General features: G+C 43.4%; 1 protein-coding gene across 3 annotated transcripts in view; it reads right to left on the bottom strand.

Moving 5' to 3' along the window:
* Positions 1-10,837: 10,837 nt before the first annotated feature.
* The window catches only part of MOCS1 (molybdenum cofactor synthesis 1), a 30,597-nt gene continuing 20,029 nt past the window's right edge, over positions 10,838-21,405 (bottom strand). The window contains exons 9-11 of one of the 3 annotated variants that reach the window (XM_065755244.1): positions 19,750-19,870; positions 18,270-18,317; positions 10,838-14,189 (exon numbers count right to left, since the gene is read on the bottom strand). In XM_065755244.1, the coding sequence (XP_065611316.1) occupies positions 13,318-14,189; positions 18,270-18,317; positions 19,750-19,870 (1,041 nt within the window). In that variant the 3' untranslated portion in view covers positions 10,838-13,317. Of the gene's footprint in view, positions 14,190-18,254; positions 18,318-19,749; positions 19,871-21,405 lie in introns of all 3 variants that reach the window. The other 2 variants (XM_065755261.1, XM_065755251.1) reach the window with 2 other exon arrangements.

Below are 21,405 nucleotides of genomic sequence, written 5' to 3'. Positions count from 1 at the left end.
CATCAGAGTTTACATGCTGATGAGGCAAACTGGGACAGCTCTCTTTCCTCAGAGCTAATATTCCTTCCCATCTTCAAGGCCAAGGAAGAAGGATTCCCTCTGCTTCCTATCTCTCTTCCTCCAGTCTACTTCCACAAAGTATTCAGGGTAAGCAACATTTTTTGGCTGTCTGGTTTTCTCTCTGTGGAGTCTCTAGCAATAATCATGTGTTTAGCCACAGCTCTTTGGCTTCTGTACCGAATTAGGAAGATTTCCAGTTGCCTGCCTTTCAAACACTTAGCTGCTGTTGGCCACTCTTACTTTCCTTATCAAAGGTGGAAAAAGCCAACTTGGGTAATACAATTTGGCCAACTGAAAATACAGAATTTAGAGATATTAATGCTATTTACTGCTCTAAGTAGTTTGGATAACCAGATTCTCCTACAGCTGGCCAGATTATGCTGAAAAGGATATTATTAGCTTAGAAAGGTGTTATGGCACCTCACTATGAGTCTGGATGCTTAACAGATATTCTAAACCAGTCTTCTGATACTGGTGTTAATGTGGAATAGATCCAGTATACTCAGTACAGTGTTTCAAACCAACATTATTTAAAGCAGCATCTGGATCAAAACTCCTCTTATAAACAGCTTCTGCTATTGAGATGTTCCACAGAGCTTTCAAAGGGCTTGGTCCTTTCAGTTGTCCTACAGCTGGAGCTCTCACTCAGCTGATCTAGAAAAGCCTCTGTGATATGCTACTGACAACCCACCCCCTCTACACTCCTCCCCATCTTCAGACTTATCCCTAAACAGTCTCTTGCTATTTTAGAATTGTAGGAAGACATCAGGTACCTGAGCCACACTCAGCACTTCTCCCTTCCAGACCGTATTCAGCCATTCTTCTCCCCTGCAAGCCCACCCAGTTTGAAACTTGCAGATCATTTTTGGAGGTGTCCCTGCCTGCCGAGCTGGAAAGTATAGTGCTGCTTACTGAAGTGGGAGGTTGTGTGCTGCTGTAATGCCTTGGCGTATCCTCATTTCTTAGTCAATTTAAGACTATTAGTGAATTAAATGTACAAATCCTGTAGCGTCCTTTTTATCTGTATCTTTTTATAAGAATATACTGTAATACTAAAAAAAAAAAAAGCAAAAGCAACAAAATTAAAGATATATTGCCCCCACTGCGTCTTAGTGAATTTATTTGTATTTGCATTTTTCTGTGCTTTTGCTGGAGATTGATACAGGTGAGTTGGAGTCTGAGTGCACTGTTCTTCTCTTGACTCTGGATCTTTCTCTTTGATCAAGCACTGCAGAGCTGGTGAGAAACTTCAGAGGTAGTTCTAACAGGAAGGTGGAAGAGCATAGGGAACACTGGAGAAAGAACAAAAAAAAACCCACCACATCATTCCTGCTATCTCAGAGGATTACCGCATAATCCACAGGTGGACTCTTAGAACAGCAGGTAAGGCTGCAGTGGTGGCCGTAAGCTTATCTGAGCCCTTATCTGAGCAACATACTCAGAGGAAGAGTATGAGTGAGAGGAGAAGGGGGTGAGAGAATGGTTTCAAAGGAAGAAGTTCAATATGGCTGGATGAAAAGAAGCTAGGAAAGCCAATGTCAGGGCTGCAGCCTTCAGGGACGTGGGAGGTGAGTGTGGAGAGAAGTCAAGCACAGTGGGGCAAGCAGGAGGTATGTAAGAGCTAGGGCTGATTTGTGTGCACTTGAAGAGTGGGTGAATCAAGGGAAAGCCGAGGAATTCCTCATCTTGTCCCTTGGAGCTCAAGGGCAGAACCTTGTTTTCATTTTAGACACACAGCATGCAGCTGTTTCACTTACGTGTGAATCTCCCTATCTCTAATAACATAAATAGGTCACTGACAAAATTCATTCTAAAGCCACAATTTTACGTGGCTTACAATTTTACGTTATCTGCTATCGTCAAAGTGTGATGTTCTAACTGCGAGCTCTGGCAAACCTCATGCCTAACTTAGATCAGGCTGCACAGTATGTTCCTGCAGTACATGGGACCTCAAAACCCCAGCTCTTGGTTGCAGCTCTCAGGTGGGAAGGGCCATTGGCAACGAGCAAAAGCAAATAGGTGATGATTGCTTGCACAGGTTGAGGGCCAACAGGCAGCAGGTGGGAATCTGAGTGCTGTGTGGAAGGACTCATTTTGGGTTGAAAGAACTTTCAGTTTCCTCTGCCTTCAGTCTATTTGATTCAGACTTGGCTGAGTCTGGCTACAAGATTCTTGTTTTACAGATGCAGAGGCAGGGATGCTTCTGAAATCCATGCAGGATGTGAGTGGCAGAGGGAAGATGTCAATTCAGGGACCTGCCTGACTCTTTTCCTTCTCTAGCAGCTGGGTTTCAGTAAAGAAGGCAACACCATTGTTCTTCTTCTTGTTGGAGGTCAACCCCAGCAGCATTTGAATTTTGGCTGCACTGAACAGACAGAGGTATCCTGTTTGAATTATATGAAGATGTTTTTTTCTTTCGTATTTTGACTGGTGTTGGAGCATGCAGTGAGAAACTGCTGTTCTGCCCTACAGGATGGCTTTGGTACAGGAGCCTCCTTTAATCTTCCCATCTGGCTTCTTGTTGGGGCTGAAGACTGCCACTCTTCATCACCGCTACATAGAAGCAAGGTAAGTGCCTTCTGGCTTTTTTTTCTGAGCAAAAGTAGTGTTAGGATTTTGCAGTCCTGAATGAGTAGTAGTGAGGAGGAGGGTAAGGGGAGCTTTTCTGTCATGCTGGGAAACTCTGAAGATCTATTATTCATTGGTTTCTTCTTTCTTTAACCTCTGGCTTCTGTTAAAACAAAGATGACTTTTATCTCTGCCATAGCAGATATAGAATTTTCTGAGAGAAATCTGCATGGCCTTTTGGGAACTGCATTCTATTGCCTGGTAACAAAATAATAAAAGACCTTTCTCCCCCCTTCACCCCCTGAAGTCCAAAATGTTGGTTTCAAGGTTGTCCTGCTAGATTTTTTAATTCATTTTGTGTTTCTTTAGCAAAGGGGGTTATTTTTGTTGTCTGCAAAACATGGTTGCTATTTATCTCTACTTTGGTCAGATTTCCAGCAGGAGGGTCTTCTTTTATTATTTTTTCTCTTTTTCCTGCCCCCATTGGTCTCAGTGCAGATTGATTTGAGAAAATGAAGGTGATGCTGCTTGTAGACCTATATATATACCTGCTAATATTTTTTTTTTTATGAAGGTGGGGTGGGATGCTCTGTTCTTAGGAACCTCAGCCTGGCAGACTGTATTTTCATATAAGATAGCAATGTAGAGATTCATTAAGAAAGCTAAATGCCTTATTCAAATGTGCCTTGATAAGGGAAAGAAACAGAGGAGGAATAAAACAGGGTAGGATATCAATTTGGCATACCTGGTTTTTATCTTGATGTTTCCAAAAGAAAAAAGAAAAAAAAAAGGTATAAAACGTATAATAAAATGCATGTCAAGGGTGATTAAAATGGTAGGGGGACTAACCAAATTTTACTCTGAGTTAATTTGATTTCAAATACTAAACTTCAGGTCAAGCCTGTGAGAAAAAATTTCCACCTTGAGTTTTCACTGTTATTTGAAAGCAAGGTGCTGAGTATGTCCTGTTTGAAACGTGTTCTCCCTCTTCTATGTGTCAGCTTCTTTTGCCTGGGAGGGTGAGACAAGCATTCCTGATGTGTCCTCCAGCTGGAGAATGGGGCTGTGCGTGGTGGGTTCAGGGTCTCTCCTGAATTCACCTGCAATCAGTCTGACAGACCTGTACCTCAGAGGCACTTGAGATTCTTGATATACCCACAAAGCTTCATTAGAAAGCCATCATTTTCAGTGCTCCTTGCATTTGGGTAAAGATCCCCAAGGATCTATTTGCAGTGCTGCCATTGTTCACAGTATCAGCTCTGATGTCAGAGAAGTGCTTGTCAAACTGGCCTCTCAGAACCAATGTTGCCTCGCTGCTCCATGTTTAACAGAGAGATAACGCTAAAATATTCTCCCCCATGCCTCCAATTGATTCTTTTTCTGTCTTTTTCAGAAAATGTGGTTTTATTTGTTTTTACTGTGATAAATCAAAAGGGTTCTGCCATGATCAAATCATGAGAAGTGTCATGAATGTGGTGAGGAGCTCCGTTTTGCTTACTGCCTCTCCCTGGGGTCTCACTTGAGTTGAGGAGTTGAGGGGCCAGGCAACCTCCATGACTGCTGTCATTGCTCTTCCCCCAGGGCAGCCAAATGTCTCTGCATGACCAGAGCATAGAGGAGGGCTACAGAGATGGGGAAGTATCTGGAGAGCAAGATGGATGAGGAGTAGATGAAGTCCTGTTTTGTTCCTCCCAGAACAGAGGAGGAGAGGAAAGGCCTCATGGTGGCCTACGGCCTCCTTATCTCAGGAGGATTTGCCGCCCTTTTTCTGTGGCGTCCTTGGTATGAACCTTCTTGCACACACAGCTAAGCTGTGGCCTTTGGGATGCTGATTTCCTGCCAGCTCCCAGAGTGTCAGTGCTGGGCTGCAAAAGCAAGCATGTCTTGGACTTGCACCAGGTTCGAGGTGGGAGACTCCAGCTTGTCTTGTATCTGAGATGTTGTCCTTGTGAGACAGCTGCCAGTTGCTGATCTGTTCCTAATTAATCCCCTCCCAAAGGGATGCTGACCAGCACATCCCAAACCCAAAGCAGAATGAGAGAAGGAAGGGACTAAATCAGATATTGAAGCAATTTCACTTTCTAATTTTTTACCCAAACTGGCACTTAAATCCAAACAGGAAGGCAGCAGGAGTTTGGATGGGAATCAGTAGTCCTGACAGTGCGTTACAGAGCAGAACCAGTATAATTATGGGCAAATGGACGTAATCACAGAAATAGCTGAGCACTGATGAGAGGCAGGCTCTTTCCTAAGAGCTTCTTGCAAGAATGGTGGCCAGCTCTCTTTCCTCTTATTTGTGCTATCACTTTCTGTCAGCTCTGCAAGGAGCTTTACCGTCACTGAATGCCTCTGCCTTTTGCAGTCACTGAAGGGAAAACTGAGGTGTCACCAGTGCAGGTGGATTTTTCTCCTTCCAGGGCAGGGAAGTAGAAATCACAGTAGAAGTAGAATCACAGGGAAGTAGGATCACAGTCTAGCCCTGTAGTGGAGGAACTGTACTCTCCTTCCTGCCTAGTGACACATGATGCCAAGGGCTATCTCTCTGCTCCCAGCTGAGGAGCAGGAGCTCCTACCTGTGCTCAGGGCAGGACACGGTGCTGGGGCCAAAGGAGGGGCTGGTTTGTGCACCTGGGGATCAGGAGTTTCATCAGCAATCCCAGCATAACAGCATTTCCACCATTTTCCATTTTGCTCTTCAGTTTCCACTAGCTGTCCTTGTCTCTACCGTTGCTGATTCTGGATCTGGGTCAGTTTTCTCTCACTCTGTGAGCTCTCTGTGGACAGAAAAGTGAGGTGTGGGGCCAAATTTTGCCATCCTCCCCATGGCCCCCACAGAGCTGCCTTTGCCATCCCCAGGAACTTTGCTTCCCAAGTGCCTTGGAAGTGCTCCTGGCTCTGACAGACACAGGGGCCTCAACCAGAGACTGGCCAGTCCTTTGTAGAGCTTCAACCACGTGTGTGTGTAGACATCTTGTCTGAGGGATGAGGCTAAATGTAGGTCCCTGTAAAACCCCTATACAGCATCTCCAGCACCAGCTGCTCCAACACGCCAATGTACTTATTTCCCTGTTGAGCTCCTTGCTGATGTAGATGTGGCTTCTGTGCACGTGTGTTAGCAGGGGAACAGGTGCCAAAAGTGTGTCAGCAGGGGAAATTCTTACTGGTGCCAGGCAAGGGTGGAGGAACACTTGAGTTCTTCCCTTCTATAAATGGTTTTGGTTAAAACAGGTTTCTTAACTTAGGTTACAGCAGTGAGGGCTGGAAGAGCTTTGTGATGAGGGAACTTTCAGGGACACGTGAGCTGGAGGAAGATCTTGGCTAGATTAGATATGAGATGAGGACCAGGAATGCAGCCTGTCCCCACTAATTGTGGAAAGACTTCTCCTATGCCATCCTCTGACTTGTGGCAGGTATCTGGTTGGATGTCCCCTCTCCTGGGGCTCTAGAGAAGCAAGTGCAATCACTCTTACTAAGGCCTCATCCCATGCTGTAGGACATAGTGGCACCCTTGCTTTTGAATGAAGTGACCCATGCCCCACGGAGCTGCCTCCCTTTTGGCTGAGGGCGTGGGGAGACCTTGCTGGGCTCTGTGGCAGTTCAGTGATGTGGAGGCCCTGGGATGCGGGGAGCCCTGCTCCTGCTGCTGGTGAAACATGGGAATGCTTGTTGCTCGCTCCTTGTCCAGCCAGCTGGGTTTAATTTTAGAAACACAGTACTATCTTGGGGCATCTTTTTCCATGGAATGCAAGTCTTTAAGTAAATAAATAACAGCTTTGTCAAGGTGGAATGACGGCCCATAACCGCACTACGAAACACACAGTGAGTGAGCTGAGCCCCATTCCTCTTGCATGTGGAACTACTTTGTGCAGATACAGTGGCTGCACTGCCCCTCTTTCCTCCTTCAATCCCCTCCTGAGCTGACCATGTGCATTGATTAAAAAGAAATAAAAACACCTTAGAATATCAGCCTTAGAGAAGTGGAAATGAAACTCCCCCCAGCTGCTGGGGTTCAACTAGAGTTCTCTGGCAGACATTTCCAAAAGCTATGGTTTACCAGTGATCAGTTAAGTGTTACTGTCAATGCCTTTGCTGTGTCTGGGACATCCCATAAGGATGTGCTCTGAGGCATCCTCAGTGAGCCCTGAGGAAAACAGCAGGCTATAAAGATGAATGCAAGAAACTTGTGTTTAAATACCCCTCCCATTCTGGCTGGCCAAGAGCCTCCAGTGCACAGTTTATGTTGCTTATGGCTGAGTGTCCTGGGTGTGTCTGTCAAAGCTCGTTTGCTGGCTGGAAAATCCTGTTAAAGTCATTTTACCAGAGCGAGATCCCATTTGCACAACTCAGGTCCAGCAGCTCTGAGATGCCTGCATGGCATCTGTTGCATAAGCTCTTGGTAGCCCATGTCCCTGAATCAGCAAGGAGAGATCTTCTCAGGCTCCCAGTCTGAGCAGGATCTTACAGTGGTGGCCTTCCTCTGGTGGGCCTAAAATCTGCAAGATGGAATAAATGGTGTCAAAATTATCCTTCCTGCTGTCTGCTCACTTTGCTGGGAGCCCAGCAGATTTCCTCCTGCTGCTGGGACAATACAGCAGCTGAGTGAACAGGATGCTTTTAAGGAAACGAGGTCAGGAGCACCCATCTTGGGTGTGTTAGGAGTTGGAAGCAGTCAACCGAGTGTGTCCTCAGAGCCAAAGGTGGGGACAGACTATGCCCAATAGGAGAGGTGTGAGAGAGCTCTGGCAGCATCCTTTGTAGCAATCGGGCTTGAAATCAGTGCCTGTGGCCTGGAAAAAGTATTGTATCGTATCCGCATGTCATGTGCTGACAGGATGCTTGAAGAGGCTTTGTTCTGGTCTTCCCATGTCTTGTCCATGTCTTGTGCTTTGTTTCACAGCCCTCAGCAGGAGCGATTCTGGGCAGGATTGGAACAGGTTCTGTATGCCTGTTTGAGTTTAGTACTTAAATTTGCTGCAAGGCCTGGGGATTGCTGGCTGCCCCTTGGGCTGGCTGGTGGCTTCTTTTCCCCAAGCGCTGCCTTAGCAGGAAGGATTTTCCACAGACATGGTACTGCCTGCTCCTCCTCAAACTGCACAATTGAGCCATCTCCTCTCCTTGTCCTTAGATTAGAGGCCTTCACCAGTATCACTCATTTGGAGGGATATATCTGTTGGTTCTTTTTTCCCCTAAACTCTAGTGAAGGCCCTTTCCTGAGGGACTAGGCGAGCTCTGCCCATGTCCCCTGTAAGCCATGAATCACAGCAGCTCTGGCAGTGATTTCTGTTTCCACTGAACCCAATTAAGATCCAGTCTTGGCAGGGTGGAGCTTTGGAACTGCCAGCTGCAATAGGAGAGATGAGACTTCGAGGGCAGCAAAAATCACTCTCCCCCCCCACCCCCGCTCTGCTGATTTCTTGGATTTGGGATGAGGATTGCCCCAGGAGCCAGTCTGCAGAAGCCAAGTGAGCCACACAGAGCTGAAGCATTCCCATTCAGCATCCAACCTCGGGTGGGGAAGCTCAGCTCTCCGTAGCGCAAAGGCTGTGGGTGGCAGCTGGGAGGTGGCTTCAGGGAAGGGAGGGCAAAGCCTCACACACTGCCCTGGGACAGCAGTAATTCCAGCTCAGCTGGAACTTTGCACGTGGGGAGACTCGAGTGATGAAATGACCCCATTAGTTAATCAGAGTGTTCCTTAAGGACTTGGAAAGTGGCAGAAGGGGTCAGGTCTGTGTGAGTGAAACCCCTCTCCCTGCTCCCAGGAGCAGAAGCTGCCCACCGGCTCCTTGCCCACTGTGAGGCTGTGCAGCTCTGCTGCTGCTGCTGGAGCTACGCCACAACTTGCACCAGCTGGTAACTGGCCCAGGGCACAGCTAATGGAGCAGCTGTGTATCTGCTAGCATATGTTTCTTCCAAGCATAATATTAACACAAGTTTACAGTTGCCCGACCTTCTGCTGTCTCCCCCTCTTCCTCTTCTCCCTCCTGTCACTCCTGTGCACCTTGCAGCCAAGCTGCCCTCAATGTTGGAACCAGAAACTTTGCTTTTGCTGGCCTTGCGTCCTTTCAGCTGTGTACGCTGGAAATATCACGGGTATAGAGGAGAGTGTTTCTGTTGCATTTATTTTTGAGACTAAGACTGCGCAAGAACAGCTTAGTAGAAGTATAAAGGCTTTCTGGTTTTGAGCAGGATCTCCAAAATCTTGATGATGGCCCTGCCATTGCAGTCAGGCTGTGATTATGAAGCTGAGCAACGCCTGGGTTGTCACACAGCTCTGCTCAGAGCAAGTCTCAGCAGCTTCTTGGGGCACCTGGCCCTTAAGCTTCCACTCGGCCATACTTAACCTCTGCTATTTTGGGAGCTTTCTTCTCATCAAAGGAGCAAATAGGATGAGCTCAAAAATAGAGGTGCTAAACTGAAGGCTTTCTAAACACAACACTGGTGGCACAGAAGGTGAAGCTAGCTGGATTTGTGCCTTAGCTATAGACTTGCAGTGACCAAAATGAAAATCTGCTCTTATTATGACAGGGTGCACTGAGTTCACCCAAAGCTCTTCAGGCCCAGCTTGTGAAGAAGGCTTCAGCCACTCCACCCTGTGTCTTTCCAGGGAGTGTGCCAGGCACATCATGGGGTTTGCCATCATCATAGCTTTTTATAATGCTCCTCAGATCACTTGATTTTGAGACCTACGTTGAGGCTTTGTCCTGAAGTCTCCCAAAAAAAAAAGCTTAGTCAGCCCACTGCACCCAGCAACTCCCGTTTTCACATTTGCTTAATTTCTAAGCTGCTCTTGGAACGAGGCTGTCAAAAGTGGAGGGAGGTAAACTATGTTTTCATTTAACTAATTAGCAGTCCTGTGTCCTGGCCAAAGCACACACCGTGTTACAGCCATTTTTAAGCTGTTACATGCATGCCTAGCTGTTGCTGAGCCAGCTAGGAGCTGCCAGCTGTGGGGCAAGGAGGGGTGGGACAGAGGACTGGATTCTGTTCACTCAAATCCCATGTGAAACTGAGTAACCTCAGTGACTTAGGGAGACTCGCTGCAGGTCACCAGTGGCTTAGAATAGCTAAAATTTTCTTCCCAGTTTTAGTGTTCAGCTGTTGTTGCTTTTAGGGTCTGGTTTTATGTGATTCCCATTCTGAAACAGGTCCCTATTTTACTTAGGGCTCTAGCTTTTGCTGGCTTCTCCTTTAGTACTTTGCATCCAAACTTTTCCAGGGCAGTCTAAGGGTGGGGTGACTGGCCTCAGGATGTGGCCAGGAAGGAAAGAAGCTCGCCTGCCACAAAAGACACAGGCTGGATTGGCAGGGAAGAGACAATAAAACACAGATGGGAAATTAGCTGGGACAAATGAGTTTCCAGGAGAGGATAAAAGATGTGTTGTAAGGGCAAGCAACACCTGCTTTGTGTTCCAGTTGTGTTTGGTGTGTAAAGCGTTAGTGGCATGACTTGCTCTTATGGTATCTTGTGGTAGGCTCATTGCTTTACACCATTTTAAACTGTCAAAAATCTAGGACCTTTGTTCCTAATCTGGAATCAGAAACTGGATGCAAACTGGATGTATGTTGTGCTGTAGTCTCAGCTCTCACACAGTGTGCCTGCTGTTGGCTTCCTATGGGGCTGCACTGAGTATTAAGTTACAGCAAGCTGCTCCACCAATTCCACTTCCTACAGGCCTTCCAGATGGCAAACAAGGTGAGATCTCTCCTGGAAACTCAGCTGGATCAGAAAGGGCCCCTCCCTTGTGACCTTCACTGTTGAGGTGGGTTGGACTTGTGTACAGGCAGTTCTGTGGGCATTCATTTCATTGCGTGGCCACTTAGGCTATGGGGGAGAATGGGCGAGGTGCTCCTTCCTTACGTGACTCTGCAGCACAGAGCAGTGCTAAGTTGTATACATCCACTGGCATGTGATCAGGGAAGTGGGAGACAGCAGGATTAAAGATGAAATGATAAATTATGCTGCTAAGCCTACAAGATCATTCTATTTAAGAATAGCCAGATGGAGCTGAGTTTCGCTCAACAGCAAAAAAAAGAAAGAGCAGCTTCCTTGCAGGAATGTTATCCTGACTGATCTCTTCCTAATTGCTGACTGATTACAGTAACTTCTGTCTTGTTGCTCATCCTGAATTAACTACTTATAGAAGCTGAGGACTAAAAAACAAGCATTCTTTTGAATGAGGGAAGAGAAAAAAAATATATTCAAACAATGTGAAACAAGTACAAGGAGCATTTATTAAAAACGGTGGACAAAAAATGCAAGCCTTCAAAAAGTATTCATCACTTTATACCACTGCCCACCCAGCACCACTGAAACATACCAGCTCATTTCTCTTGCAAAACGTTCTGTCAAAATGTGTGTTTCATCATCTATAAATGTGCATAGTTTCAACACTTGACAACAGAACATGAGCATAAAATGGCACCAAAGTCAGTTTCCCAAAGTTTCTAGTCACTCTCAACACAAGGAAGTATGTAGTGAGATGTGCGTGAACAGTAAGATGTGCGTGTGCTCTGTAGTCCCTGCTATGACCTTAAGTAAGTCTTTTCTGTGAGCTCTACAGCATGACAGCAAACTTTTCAGAAGCCAAAGAATCGTATGCCCCAGAGCATTATTTTTTTACTACTATGTCTAGTTTCTTTCAACTTTTCAAGACTGGGTGAAGGCAGGGAGGGCAGCATGTGCTGTGCATGGGGGTGGGAGTTAAGTGCTTGTGTAAGTCAGCTAACTCAGCAGGTTACAGACATGCTGCCTTTTCCAGGGGATTTGTTTCTAAGCTGAACTAGGGGAGATGATGTGCACAGCATTTCCACAGATGAACATGGTCTCTCATGGTTGCAGGTTCAGCTGGAATTCTTAGTGCCCATCTGGGGAAGGTGCTTGAGTGAGAACTCATTACTGTCTCCTGTGCAATATTAAGTCGACTTACTATTGATTTACAGATAGTTCAGTGATATTGATATACTCCTGATTCTAGCAGTGAATGCAGGCATCCAAATATTTGTAGTGCTGAGCATCTGTTCATCAAGCTCTGCAGGGTCCTCCTGTGTTTCTAAGCTTTCTCAGCAGTAGCTGTACTTGTTATGTGTGCCTGACCTCAATGATAATGAATAAAAGAATCTAATTCACCTGCAATGGAAAAAGTGCTTTCTGCATTACCTACTGTATGAGATCCGTAATGTACAGGCAAATACATTTGTGGCATCTCCTACTGATTCCTCATATTAGACTTGTGCTTACTTCAAAGGAGCAGAGTGTGCGTGACTGTGCTGTGTGCTTTACTGATGCTCACAGTTTGAGCTCATTCCGTGAGAAGCAATGGCTTGCAAAGTTTAAGACAATTTACCCAGTAGCCTCCTTAACTTAGAGCTGTCTTCAACTCTCTGTGCGTATTGAGAGGGAGCACCCTGAATCACATGGAGCTTCACATTAGCCGTAAGTACTAGAAAACAAGTAAACTGAGTTGAAAACGTCTTCAGAGCATATAAATTAAAGTTGAAAAGGGATCTACCAGTATGGAAAAAAAGAATGCTGATTAATTTCTTTTCTAGAATATTCACTAATCAAAGCTAGTCAGAGCTACATGGCAATCCACTTCTGGCAACTTACGTGGGACCACTTGAATACTTGAAGGCTTCATGAAAGCAAGTTAGAGAAGAATGCAGGAAAACACTCCAGCAAGAACAATCCCACTCCCCCAGGTAAGTGGCTGCTGGACTTACAGGTTTTCACCTGTCAGGACCGTGCAGCTTGCTGCTTACTAGAAGCTGCACTGTAAGATTAAAAAAGTGTGGATTTCTGGGGCTTGATGTAACAGTTTTTGCTAAAGTTAGGGAGAGTTGAAACCTACTTCCATGCATAGCATAATTAAACCCTTAATGCAGACATGCATGCAGACTCAGTGCCTTAATGTATTTGAGTACCAAGGTCAAAATGCTGGAACGTGCTTCTAACATCACAAAAGTTACCTTTCAGATCAGCAAAATAATTCTTCCAACACCAGAATCCCTGCGTTCTACCACATTTCATGGTCTTCAAGGTAGAGAGAGCTGGGCAGCTGCAACCTCCTTTTGTTTTGAAACAGAGGTGGATATTTCCCACGTGGGGAAAGGAAAGCAGTAGCACTGAAAAGGAAGGGACAGGAGCTACCCTTCTGACCCTGACTGTTCCACAACTATAATCTCTGATGTATGATAAATTACCAGAGCTGTTTTCTTCTCCTTGTCACCATCTAACCTCGTCTGAGGGGATGGGGGGCACAGACAGGCAGAAACAGTTCTGAAATCCTAATCCTTGACTTAAGAATAGTTGTCAAATAACAGTACTTTCAACACTTGTTTCATTTCCAGAGCTCACAGTTGCATGGTGTGATGACAGCAGCTGTGAATATTTCACAGCAAGAAGAAAAAGAAACCTTATGTACTATAACTAGGAATCTTTGCTCAACCTCATGGTGAGGATACTAAAATGAAACTACTGGCTCTGTCCTCTAAAAAACCTGCTTACTCAACAGTTGGCTAAGTGGGTCCTCTGTTCATTCAGAAGTAATTGACAGGGTAAGGCAAAATGAGAGTTTTACAGTATACACCTACTGAGGTCTCTGAGCTTACTACAGCTGAGCAGATGCTGTTCTGTAAGAGGCTGTGTTCTAGCAGTGGTTATCTAGAGGGCTGGAAGTATCTGGATATGATCTAGACTCTAGAGAAGTCTCCTCTCTGCCCGCCTGTCTTACTAAGCAACTTCACCTCCTCAATCACAATGTCATGTGTGACTGCTTTGCACATGTCATACACAGTCAGGGCAGCCAGGCTGGCAGCTGTCAGAGCTTCCATCTCCACACCTGTCTTCCCCCAGGTCTGGCAGGAGCAGTGAATCACCACTGCACATCTGGCCTCATCTAGCCTCAGGGACACCTCCACGTGGCTGAGAGGGATGTTGTGACACAAAGGGATCAACTGGCTGGTCAGTTTAGCTCCCTGAATTCCTGCAATCTGTGCTACTGCCAGCACATCCCCTTTCTTCATTTGGTTCTGCCTCACCATCCCAAATGCCTTCTCACCCAGGCGAACAATAGCAACAGCAACAGCACTTCTTCTGGACTCTGGTTTCCCTCCAACGTCCACCATTGTGGCCCGTCCTTCCTCATCTGTATGAGTCAAGGTATCAGAAGCACGATGGGCCTTAGTGCAAGATCCCGAATTCCTGTTAGACAATTCAGATCCTGGACTTGCCTTTTTGAACTGACTGTCCACAGAAACTTGGCCAACAGGAGAAGCCTCAAGGCACTTTGTGTCAGATGCAGAGCTCGAGTCCTTTTGGAAGACACAGAAGCCTCTCAGCTGAGTTTGTAGAATTCTTGTTCTTAGGTACCACTGTTGCTCTGGGTGAAATCCTGGTAGGATAAGCTGTTTTCTAAGTTTATTTCTTATTAATGCTTTTCCCATTTGCTTGGATAAACTTGCTCTCAAAGTCAGCCAATGGCTAAATGTGTGGCCCCACTGTTTTGAATATGGAGGATTCTGTAGGGCATTTTGGTGCAGAGGGAATGACATCAATGCAGGTTCTGAAAAAGAAGAGAAAATAACATGAGGATATGTCTTACTAATCAGAAAGCTAATCTAAGCCTGCGTTAGCCAAGAACACTGTTGGTGCCTTTTCTGGGACCTTCTGTATTATAAAAACCTTAAGAACCCTGCGTTTTCCTCTTCAAGCTTTGTCTTCCCCTCACCCATACACCAGCATCTGTTGGTTTGTTAACACAAACCCCAGGACTTAAAATGCTTATTTAGAAGTCTGACAAGAGGAAACAACTTGCTTTTAAAAATTACTGAGAATTAGCAGCCAAGAAAGCTTACAAGAACAGCAGGCCTAAAGATGAGCAAGTCACAGCATCTCAGCACCCATTTGAGACTCTCTCAGCTCCAATATTCTTTTGAAAGCTTGGCAGGATAAGTAAAAAAGAATTCTTTCATTCAGATTCTCAGCTTCTCTTTTGCAAATGCCTTCTCCTAACACAGGCAGCTGCACTTTTCCTGTTTTCATCTCCTGCAGAGAAGGGTCATGCCAGCACTTGAGGACAGCAAGGACCAGAAGCACCATCTGCAATAGCACTGTCTCCAGCATGCAGGGTGGCTCTGCAATGGGAACCTTCCTTATTACTGCCATCTCTTACCACATTAATGACAGCTGAAGTTTAAGCACTGGAAAAAATCGTGCTCCTCTCATAGATGGATTTTAAATTTACTAAGAGCTATGTTCCAAGTTGAGCTGGCGTAGCTCCCACCTGGCAGAGAGGTAATAAGCTGTTCTGCCCCTTTCACATTTAATCCCTTGGTTTTGGCATTTGCAGAAGGATTAATGCCAAGTGTCAAGACAGGAGGAGTCTTTTTCATATAAAAGAAGAGATTTGTATTAAGTATAGTGAAAGCAGTATGGAGGTAAGTGGCTAAGTCCTTTTTTAACAGCCTCACTGATTACCACACTTCTCCTAGAGCTCCTTTTCTTGAGTGAGAAACCCAGAGCACCTTGCTGAGTTACTTTTACTGCCCAGACACACAGATACTGCCTTGAACTGTCCACACTACAATAACAGGATGGATAATGCTCTAACTGTGTTCCTCAGCTTGCTGTTGTTTTAAAAAGGACACCTCCTCCTTATTAGTCCCAGCCTCTGCTGTAACAAGAGACTGATGTATTTAGCACCATTCTAATCTAGAATACTTTCCAACTATTGATTGTAAAGTGCCCATTACTGAGGTTTAATCAACCACAGATCATATATTTTAAATATAATCTCAGTATTACTCTGAATTTGAGCAAAGGCCCTTTCAGATCCACATCTGATGGCTTATCCACTAAAATTACTATTCTTACAACTTTACTAGTAATGCTTTTACCCTCAGAGGAATGGGTTTAAGTGGGCACAACTGTTTTTAATCCAACAATGCTCTGCTTTAGAAGAACACAAAAAATCGTGCCTAGTAATTTTTTCTTTCTCCTCTTTAGCCCCTGCTGTATAATGTGAATGTGCCTTCAAAAATCCAGAGATTCAAATTATTCCCATGGTTCTCCTGATTACGTTAATTCAAGTTAATCCCCTGCAGTGCCTTGTCTCCAAGAGAATCTGGACTGCAAAGGCAGACAAGTGTAAAGGCAGATAAGCACAATTTTGTGGCAGTAGGTAGGGGGGAAAGGAAAGTACTGTTAGTTCAAGTAAAGTGGGAAGTAAAAATATAGCAACAGACAGCAATGCATGCAAATATCTTTGTTTTGCCTTTGTTTAGTCATCTGCATTCACACGCTGCTCAAACAAATATGAAAAATGGATAATGGTTTTCTATAGCACAACTGAATCTATCTGACAAACTATTTCTCTTTTTAACTCTACTAATACACCTGGAAGTTAACTGAGTTAGCTTCTAGCCAGTATGGTGATGGGGGGAAAAGAAAGAAGCTAGGAGATGCTTAAAAGCAAAAATAACTGTCCACAACCAAAGTGAACCTGTAAGGAGAACAACTTCTACCATAAGGAGTGTTCTAGCAAGGGGAATAGCATACTATCTATATTACAGCAAAGACTCAGACAATTGCAGTGCAGGGGAGAAGCCAGTTTGTCGTACTAGGACTAGCAAAACCACTCAGTGACTTCCACAGCATTCATTAAATTAATTCTAGTCAATCAAAATGCAGTTCTCCACATGCCAACTGTGAGACTGACTCCACGCATCTCCAGTTATGGACCCTGTACCTCTGATGAAGATACTGACAGCAGTTATTATTAAAGGGACATAGAAGAGCTTGGGGAGGCCCTGGACAGGCTTTCTCTCTTTTACTCTGTGTGAGACAATGTGAGAGTACTTTGCAAAAGGAATTAAGATAGCTCCGATCTCTGTGTAGCTAAATGTCTTTTAACAAAAAATATTTTCCTCCTGTAACAAGTTGAGTGCACGCTTCAGACAATAGTTCTTCTTTGCCCTTTGCCTGAAACACAATGTGGCAGTAGCCAAATACAAAAGAGCAAAAGCAAACTTAGCTAGATGGTCTTGCAACAAACAAGGCCATCCACTCCAAAACTCAACACTGAAAAAGATGGCTCTGCAAGGAAAAAATATTCCCAGTAAAAACAGTAAGAGTATTAAGAGACTTCTGAAGAATGTATTTTTCAACAGAGGCAACAGCAGTAAAATCACAGCTGTTACTGCATCACTTGTAGCAAAGCCTGCAAGTTAATGCATGTTACCCTTCTCCGAAAGGGAACTTGCTTTAAAAGCTGTACTTCAAGCTGCCCAGCATCAGTGGGTGAATGAAAGTTTACTGGTCTGCTCTCTTCCAGCCCTGCTATAATTTTCCCCTTGACTGATAAGACACAAAAGAATAATATCCAACAAATGTTGCAGTGCTAACTCTCACAATCACTTAATCTTTTGAAGGAGACTAGTGTAAGGGAACTGTTACATCACAGCCTGAACTGATGATATTGAGCACCTCATGAAGGAGGTGATTGGCCCAGGGGGCACAGGTGCAAGCAATACAACTGTGCTTCCCATATGACCCTGGGTCCCTGGGCTCATTTAAGGGCTAGCCTCCAAAGAGAGAACATCTCCTGGATGAAGGCCTCTTCCTGAGAAGGAGTAATTTAGTAGTTGGGTAGAGATAGTGATAGGAGGATGGTTGGACTAGATGATCTTATAGGTCCTTTCCAACCTTATGAACTTATGAGTGCTCTATAGCTAGAGACTCTCTTCACTGGTTGGGTGAGTCAACTTTTATTTTTTATACATGATTATTGATATTCCTAACGACACTTTGCCTGGCACTGTAAAGAGCTTATCAGAAGCAATTTCACTGCTTCCAAGGACCAATGACAAGTATTTCCCATTCTACAAAACAAGGAAGTATTAGCATGGAAGAGACAATACCACGTATGTGAAAAATCTGTAAGAGAATCCTCAGTGGTGTCTCATCATCCATAGACAGCACATCAATAATAATGGAAAGTTAGCAAATATATTTTCAACAAACCTAATAGAAACAAAAGCTGTTGCCCATAGGACTGGTGAGAAACCAGGGAGTGAAGTTTAAATGGTTATGCTTTGAGACTCTGCAACATTAAGAAGGTATTTAAAAACAATAAAACTGCAAGTTCCAGATTCCAAAGCAAAGAATTAGGGACCTGAGAAGCCTTGCCTATGTCATCTCATTGCTTTTATATAAGTTCAATATTAAAAAGAAGTCCAACATCCTTTATGCTTCTCTTGCAACTTGGTAAATTTTGTAAATCTCATTCCTAAACCACCTGATCAGTTTGTATACTATTAGAAATATATATATTCTATCATTGTTAGGTACAAAGAAAGCAGACAGGCAAGAGAAAGCTAGTGATCCCTTTGGAAAATGTAATGACTTTCAAAATTAGAGAAAATAGAAATAGTATAGTCAATCAGAGAGAGGATGGGGACGTAATGCCTTTCCTTCTTTTCAAATTTGGCTTAAAATCTAGTTATGTTTAAAACTAAGAAACCTGTTTCTCTACCTAAACCAGAATTGTATGCAAGTTCAAAATAAAAGCCCAGACCATTCTGCTCCCAAGACATAAACCAAACAAAATCATGGTATGTATATTACGTACTGATTTGTCACCCACCAATCAGGATCATTGGACGGTTTTTCATCTGGGAAATGTTAAACATGCCTAGAAGTAAAATAAGGAACACATAAAAATCCTAGCTTTTTAGGTTTTAAGTCATGCATCTGGTTCATATATATTTAGTTTTCTGCTCTTCGAAGTGCAACCTGCATGCTAGGAAAACCAAAGCTCAATAAAGATCGAGGGAGCTGGGGGAGGAGGAATCTAGCATTATATTAAAAAAATAAAATGGCTGCTGTAGTCTTCAAGCACCCAGCTGCTGTGTATCTGTAATACTGTAGAAGCTAAACCTTCTGTAATTTGAATTACAGTCTGCCTAGTACAGAATTAAAATAAGTTGGGACAATCTTATTTCTTAACAATGACATTGAACTGTATTAGTTCTAGGGGTAAGTTATGAACAGTGTTCCAGTTCAAAGAAGTCTAATCTTCTAAATGCTCAAGGATAGTCCTGAGATTAACACGAGTCAGAAGAAGAAAGTGTCAGGTAAATGTTGTTGATGGCAGAAATTCTTTTAATAGCTGGAAAAACACACTCCTTGCTTTCCCATATCAGAAACTCAAAAATGAGTAGTCTATAAGAAAAGGAATTCCTATCCTTAGGTTTACAAGGTGCTATTTTATCTTGGTCAGAGCTTGGTCACTTTTGCAAGGAAGCCTATGGATCAGAATTACAAGCTTCTTTTTAAATCTATTTGAAGTGTAACCAACTGTTAGTAAACAGGTAGAACCTGCAAGAGAACAAGAGGGCCAATATAAAGGTAATTATTCCATTCCAAAGGTAATTATTCATGAAGGCAGTTAATATGCAAAAGGTCAGCATTCTCACGACTGGTCAGATTACCACAACGTGCTGAGTCTCAGATTTGCCTTACATATAGTTAATGACAATGTAAATTAAGAGAAGACTAATACAGTATACAGATATGAGTGTATCATCATGGACTTTGCATCATTACCTTATCCAGAGAATTAGATTGGTAACATATTTTTGCAAAAAAGACTTTTCACTTCTAGAAACATGTTAATGAATTAGCTGTTCTAATGGCTTGGCTCAACTTAGCTTTAGTGCTTATTTTACAGCAAACTAATTTCCTGGGAAAAAAGGGATCTGGAACAACTCCACTGATTAGCTTTACGCTTTGCTGTTGTCATCATTAGCAATAGTACTTGCACCCCTTTGAAGACAAAAGGCAGTCTGACAAGCTGCTAGGCAGTCAGAGTTCCAGGTCTTACGAAGGACTAGGAAATTCTAAACTGATATTCATATTTTGGAGTAACTGTAGGACCAGTAAATGACAAAAGTTTATATCAGAAAATGCTCTTAGCAGATGAGGAAAATTATTTCTTTAACTAATGCAGCTTCATTTGAGAACCTTTTCCTTCCCCTTTTCTGTCAAGTTAATGCGTCCCATTGCAACAAAATAACACTGCCTACCTAGTCACTGCTGTTATTTCTCCAGTATGACAAACATACCAGCATGCTGTTTCTTTTTTCTGCTCACTGCTGCTCCAATGATTTGAACCAGCTCTTCCTCTGAGGCACCTGATCGTAAGTGATCTCTCAAGGACACTTCTGAACTCCCAAACAGGCACACCTGCAATCAACCCAAGGAAACAAAAGAAAAGATGTGGAAAAGATTAAAATAAGTGGTCCTCCTAAAATGGACAAGGCTTGGGTCAATGATAGATTTATGTGAAGAGGAAAGTCAGCTGAACAGCTGATGCCTCAAGACAACACAGTCTTATTACATGGACTTCTATAGCTCTGTCAGTCTCTGAAGGTGACAGTACAAAGTGTTTATAATGGTTATCTTACCAGTCAGGCCATGAGCCAAAGCAGTTCTCTGTGGTCAGCTTTATGGGAAGTCATACCCTAATGATTATTTGTAGCTAAGACCAGCGTGAGCTAAACTCATAAAACAAACATTTCACCATTAGTATGACTAAGTGTAACTGCCACTTGAAAATGTAAAATGGTGGTTTTGTAGGATATCAGATATGTAACTCAGTTCCAATTGGAAGAGTTAAGCTAGCAGGTGAGCACAATACTTAGCTATTGTTTTCAAGTAATGCTATTAAAGTATTCCTCCCTTTTGCTAGTCTGATATGGGGAAGGGAAACCATGGATACATCACAAACAGCTTACTAGTGAAAGCCAACAACCATACCACATCCTTTTCTGGATTCAGATTATAGATGCTGAGTAATTCTGAACACAAGATTATGCTGATCCTTGTGCAAAACCATTAGTTACTTGGAGGATTCTATTTTTAATTAGAGTTGCAGTTGTAAAACAGAACAGGATGGATGTGTCTTCTGTAGTTTGTAAAGTATGACTGCATCAAAACCATAAGTCGTTCTCCTGTACAGAACACTAAACAAGAGCCTATACATTTTTGCTCAATGATGGGTCAACAACATCTTCTAAGAGGTAGAAGGCAAAAAAAAAAAAGAACGGGGGGAAGGTAGAGGGGGCAATATAATTGGAAATTTAAATGTGAATTATGAATCTCTTAACATCACTCTCCCGTTGCTTAGGAGTGTTTTTGGGTGCTGAGGCAGTCTAGTAATCGCTTTTTGAGCTCATCATGAGACAACTCAATTATTTTAAGAAAGTGAGTCAAAAATGCTTTTTTCGTATATACAATTTATTATCTTTAAGACATAATAACCCCTTACATAAAATCTGGTTGAAGTGAGCTTGAGTTAAAAGAAAAGTGTTGACAGGAATCTGATACAGCAATGCACAGATAAGCATGGCTACCTTTAGCAGTCCTGCTGAACAACACCAGCCTGACTTCCTCAAAAAGGAAAACATACTCACTCAAAACTACCAGAAATAGGTAGTAAGCTTTCATTAGATTTACATTTTTTCCTCCTTTAGCTAAGCAGATTCCATGTTGGCAAATTTCCTTCTATCTGCAAATACTATGCAATGGAGCGTTTCTTTTGAGTGTAAATTCTCATAGCTTATATGATAGGTGGTCTCCTTAACTTCTACTTCCATATAAACCTCAGCTCATCATCCTTCTAGCTCTTTTCTTAGGGCTCTGTTGTTCTCTGTCATATAGCTAAAGTTCAGTTCTATCATTTCTGCATGCCATCTTTTACAAGTATTTCTTAGTAACTT

Source organism: Cyrtonyx montezumae, unplaced genomic scaffold (genome assembly GCF_038088225.1).
Source record: "Cyrtonyx montezumae isolate F1298 unplaced genomic scaffold, pur_monq_1.0 scaffold_0, whole genome shotgun sequence".
Taxonomy (NCBI): Eukaryota; Metazoa; Chordata; class Aves; order Galliformes; family Odontophoridae; genus Cyrtonyx; species Cyrtonyx montezumae.
This window is presented reverse-complemented; position numbering and strand designations above follow the sequence as displayed.